General features: G+C 40.5%; 1 protein-coding gene across 1 annotated transcript in view; it reads left to right on the top strand.

Moving 5' to 3' along the window:
• Positions 1–3,890: 3,890 nt before the first annotated feature.
• LOC117962454 (neuromodulin-like) overlaps positions 3,891–6,000 on the top strand; it is a 34,684-nt gene continuing 32,574 nt past the window's right edge. The window contains exon 1 of the mRNA XM_034008331.3: positions 3,891–4,125. Within this exon, the coding sequence (XP_033864222.3) occupies positions 4,096–4,125 (30 nt within the window). The 5' untranslated portion in view covers positions 3,891–4,095. The remainder of the gene's footprint in view (positions 4,126–6,000) is intronic.

Genomic DNA, 6,000 nt, shown 5'->3' with positions numbered 1-6,000 from the left:
TATTTGCATAATCCTTTCTAATAACTTTGACATACCATGACATGCATATAAGGATTCATAACATCTGTCATATCATTTGTCACAAATCACATGGGCTGTAATTGAAAATGCAGCATTTCAAATACCGGCACCTTTGTGTTCCTCATAGTCTTTACCACTTGTAGTCTATAATAACTTTTGTAGTGTTATTGAAACAAATGTTATTACAGCACATTTGACAAAAACAGAAGACGACCACCAACCAATACTTTTGGGATATGCCTGCCACAGGTCAGGTATTTACTGACCATTTTATGCCAGCGCTGCTGATAGGCCCCTCCGTGGAGTGACGTCCTCGGTCCCGCCTTAAGTAGTCACTCCGCGGAGATCACGTTCTTGTTTGCATCTCACATCAGGTAAGTAAGGTAGGTATAACTAACCTGTCCAGTTGCTGTGATTGACTCTGTGTAAAAGAGCTCTCACTCGAGTTTTCTGGAGTTCCCCAGCAATTTATTGCCTGCAATTCATTGCTGAAGTCGGCTTGCCACTTTCCTGGAATCAGAAACTCAGTGTTGCGTTTAATCTTTTCTTTCAACAGCCTACATCACTTTCTGATTGTAGTCTGCTTTCTAACCTCACAGCACTTGCTGTTTTGTGTTTTTTCCTCCGCTATTTAGAGCTAATAATAATTTTTTTTAAAACAGATACGTGTGATTCCTCCACTGGGCCATGGCTATGCTGCGCCCCGCTGTTGAGTCGATTCCATCGGATTGTCTCGGCCTGCCCAACCCCAAGAGAGACCTCACCTGGGGCTTGGTTTTCAGGATTGCCGCATCCATCAAAGCCTGTACTTTGGTGGCGATGGGTTTCACCTGCCCATGCCCCATAACAAATCCCAAATATTGCATCTCTACTTTGGCAAACACACATTTACCCAAGTTGGCTGTCAGCCGGGCTACCCTTAGAGACTGCAGGATGGCCGTGAGCCTAGCCAAATGCTCTCGCCAGATGGAGCTGTAAATAATCATAACATCAATATACGCTGCCACATACTCACGATGTGGACGTAAGACCTGGTCCATTAGTCTGAAAGGTAGTGGGCACACCATGTAGCCCAAACGGCATGGTTGTGAAATGAAACAGACCAGGGGTAGAAAATGCAGTTTTCTCACGTGACTTGGTGGTTAAGGGGATCTGCCAGTATCCCTTTGTCGAGTCCAAAGTCGAGATGAACTTTGCCGTTCCCAGTCTATCGAGAAGCTCGTCGACCCGAGGCATGGGGTAGGCATTGAACTTGGCAATAGCGTTTACCTTACGGAAATCAACGCAGAAGCGGTTGGTGCCGTCCTTTTTGGCGACTATCACAATTGACTGCACCACTCACTCCTGGAAGGCTCAATCACCCCAAGTTCAAGCATCTCCCACACCTCTTTGCTAACGCCACTTCGTCGACTTTCTGGGATCTGATAAGGTCTCTCTCAAACCGTGGTACCTGGGGGAGTGATAATGTCATATTCAACAAGATTAGTTCTACTGGGCACGTCAGAAAAAACATCCTAGAACTCCCCAATTAACCTACACAGATCTCTCTGCTGATCTGGGAGTAACTGTTACCCCATCAGAATGCTCTGAATGCTAGGGACCTCTATACAGGGTCCAAAATCATCCTCTACCTCACCTGGGGCTATAAATAAAGCCTCCATTTCTCACTCATTGCGGCAATCAGGCTGCCGAATTTCATAATTCACTTTCCCTATAGTCCGATTCACCTCATATGGCCCCTGCCATTTAGCATACAGTTTGGATTCTGATGTGGGAAGAAGCAACATTACCTTGTCTCCTGGTCGTAAGGTCTAAATATGTGCATTTATGTTGTAATGCTGCTGTTGCCGGTGCCGAGCCAATTTGAGATGTCCTGGGCCAAATGACTGACCAAATGCAGACAATCTCTCAGTAGGAGCACATGCTGCACTACATTTTTGGACAGATCGAGGATGCTCCGAGACAGCTGTATAAGAGCTTGAAGGGGGAAACTCTGTGGCACCTCTCTCACTGCAAAAAGGACGTAGGGAAGAAGCCTTGCCCAATGTTTCAGTGATGCTCCTTCCCATTTTTCGATTAATTTATTTCTTAGTTTTTCTAGGACGCAAACGGGAAGAAAACAGGTCAGCTTGCAGGGTGAAAATCTCATCAGTTGTGTGCCCTGCTGTGTCTGCCATGGTTACGGGACTGCCTTTTTAATTAATTGTCTAAAGTTTGGCCAGTCCTGACCCAAAATGATGGGGTGCGGCAGCCTTTCCACCACCCGCACTATCAGGTGGTGCTGTATCGGTCCTACCGATACATATGCTTTTACAGTGGGGTATGTTGCCTGACAGTGAGTGCTCTGTGTGCAGGTGCTGGTGCAAGGTATTTAGTAACAAGTGGTGTAAGTGCAGTCCGGGCTTGATGCTGGCCTGTAGCGACAGCTTCCCGGCTCGTGTTAGCCGTCTAGTAGTGACAAACAGACAGTTAGATTCCACAAACAAACAAAACACTTAACACTCTCGATACGTTTACACAGTCCATTTCCTTTATCGGTCAGTTTCGTAACCACATCAAAGGAACAGATTACATCGTCACATCCCCAATTATACCCTTAGTCATGCCCCCTGCGATAGCTAGTTCAGTTATGTCTCCTCCAATCCATGACTGACACATCGAGTACCGCTTTAGGGCGAGGACTTTGGGCATTGTGACTCCGCCCCCTTCCTGGTTGGCTGGCTGGCTTCTGACTGACCCTGGAATGAACTGCCAGACCAACCAGTACGAGGCACTCTGTTCCTCGAACAGCACCCTCACAGATTAGTAGGGAGATTGTTGACTAGGATTCATTCGCTCTCTGTCACAGTGGGCCACCGATAATTCACCAAAGGCTGATACAGTAGCATTTTTGACTGAACTTTACAGCTTTGTGTGTTTACTCCTGCAGAAAGCACCCCGTGGCTGTATAGCAAGAATCTGCCAAATTAAATCAAGCTTCAGATTGAAAATGATTGATCTGCTCCATTTTAGGGCTAAATTTACACAGCACAATTATATGTTAACACATACAGTGCACCACACCCTGTATCTTTGTCACATGCAGTGATCTTTTTGTTTGTTCATAAACATTAGTATACAATCACATAATATGTATAATCATGCACCAAGTAATCAGCATTATATTATATTATATTCTATTAACGGTATATTATATTATATTATAAGTACCTATCAATATCTATGTATCAATACATCAATACATACACCAGTGGGTATGATTTACATGGGTGTGGTTGGCAAGGTTATTTTATCCCATGCAAACTGAAAATACATAAAGTATATGTGTATGGATATATATATATATATATATATATATATATATATATATATATATATATATATATATATATATATATATATATATATATATAATAACTGTTTAATAAGATTGCTGCATTTTACTTAAAAGCATATGAAAAGAATAAGTCCTATCCAGGTTTTACAGTTATACCTTTAAGAAATAATTTCCTTGGGATCTAAAGGGAATACTGCACAGATCATTACCAAAATTTTAAAAAAAGGATCATAAAAAGGATGCTCCCTTCAACACATATTCACAGGATAAGCCACCACCCTTAAGTTAGCGTGTCAAAAAAATAAATAAATAAATAAAAAACCTTGCAATATCTAAATTGTCTGGGGCCTGAGTGTAGGCATTTAATAATTCATAAGACTAGCAAGACTGGGAGGGGTAGCTGCATTTGTAGTTGATGCATGAGTGTGGAAGAGGGAGTGGGGGTGGGCTGGCTGGGTTTAGTTTAGTCAGGAGGGGGGGGGGGGAGGGGAAGGGGGGGGGGGGGGCTTGTAGTCATTGTAAGCCAGCAAGTCACAGTGAGCTACTGAGAGTCAGTGTATGTGAGTGTGTGTGCGCAAATTGTGATGAGTAAAAGCATTAGGCGACTCAGCTGCTGATACAGCCTGGGTGTGTGTGTGTGTGCGAGCGAGAGCGAGAGAGTAAGGGAGAGAGAGGAAAGAGTGAGAGAAAAAAGGAAAGAAGGAAAAGAAAGGAAAAGAAAGGAGGATACTACAATCATGCTGTGCTGTATTAGAAGAACAAAACAGGTAATTTTAAAGGATTTGCACTACATATAGGATGACACCATTTAAAATGAGAATTGCCATGCTTTTTTATATATATATATAAAAAATGTGTGAATTGCAGAAGATATATTTTATGTGTATTTTTTTCTAGATTTTAATGGAGTGCCGTGTAAATTCAAACTATGCATGTGATTAATTTAGAGAATGAATTATCTCTGTAGAATAATAACTTTTAGCACTTGTGTGAAGGCTAGACGTATTGGCATGGTGTGTGCACTTGCCGGTTTTAAAGCATGTGGGCAGAAGAAGCTGACTTGTGACAACGAATTTACAATTTCCTGCAAGCTGAATAATAGAGATGTACATTTTTATAAGCCACAGGGAACAGAGGTATTGGTATCTATAATATATATCAGGCAGCTGATAGTGACAAATTGATAGTAGTAGTGATACCTTTCATATGCATGCTGCCTAAACCACTGCAGTGTGCCAAAATCTGCCTTCAAATGAGTAGGATCTGTGAATTAACTGAATGCAAAGCTATAAAAGATGAATATGCGAATATGATTAGAATACATTACATCTATAGGTTTATAAAGCAAAGAAAATAATATATTGTACAGTATGGTGCCCAAAAGGCAATTAGATTTGAGTGCAAACTCGATATTCAGGGAGCATAGTGCTGCTCAGCAGGGACAAGCATGGAAAAATGAATTAATGTCTTGAGGATTGTTATTGCTTTAGGAAATATCTCATCAGGAATAACACCATTATGTCTGCATCTGGTACTGGCTTTACAAACCTGCTTTTCTGTCATCAGAGCTCACAGAATGTAAGGTGTTATAGCACAGGAAAAAAGGATTTGTAAAACACACAGTTTAAAAAATGCATTTTTTAAATGTGTGTAAATAGATTTTAAATCACTTTTTGGACAGTTTATATATTAAACCAGGTGTTGTGATATGTACACTATTCCGAGCCCAATCTAAGATATACACTTTGTCATGGGGAGTATTTTTGTGATCCTTGACTTAAAAAAGAAATGCACATCTGACCTGTTAACATAGAAAGCATATTGGAGGTTCACGGTATAGCTATAAATGTCTGCAAGGATGAGTCATTTCATTCAGAGCATGTAATGCACTTTGCAAGGGAATGGGTGAGGTGGGCTGTATTGCCATGTACTGGTACTACATTTTAAATGCAAGAGTCTTTCTCTTTGAACATTGTTCATTTGAAGCTGGGGTAAAGAAAAGATGAAAGGGTTATTTTTATGTTTCCCATCACCTGTGTAAAATATATACTACACTGCATTCATTATTATAGTATAACGTGTGATAGCTCCAGGGATTCGTGGAATCTTACAGGGCAGGAGCTGCTTTCTCAGCGGAACTAGAATGAAGAAGGTCTTGACTTTTTGTGTGAACTGTATTCCATTTGTAACAGCACCCTTACAGTCAATTTAATTTGGAAGTGCATCAATGAATGCACCCATTAAGTTCTTCAGCAATGGAGTATAACTCCTGCAGGTTGCACTAGTGCTTAACATGCAGAACGGAAGTGAGGCTTGAGATATCTAAAGGGTGGGTGTGGCACCTTTGTTCAAGCGATGGGTGTTCAGCATGGGTATAGAAATTCAGGATTTCAATAGGAAAGGCTTGGCTTCATATAGAAATTGTCTGACATGAAAATATAGAATATTGTATTTGGTATTACTTAAAATAACAATATCAATATCACGTACTATTAGCTGATTATATATATATATATATATATATATATATATATATATATATATATATATATATATATAATGTATTAATTTTTTAAATGTGTATTTGTATTACAGTACTAATATCTTAGCACAAAGCAGAATCAATTCTGTTAGGAGAATTT

The sequence above is a fragment of the Acipenser ruthenus genome, chromosome 9 (genome assembly GCF_902713425.1).
Source record: "Acipenser ruthenus chromosome 9, fAciRut3.2 maternal haplotype, whole genome shotgun sequence".
In the NCBI taxonomy this organism is placed as follows: domain Eukaryota; kingdom Metazoa; phylum Chordata; class Actinopteri; order Acipenseriformes; family Acipenseridae; genus Acipenser; species Acipenser ruthenus.
This window is presented reverse-complemented; position numbering and strand designations above follow the sequence as displayed.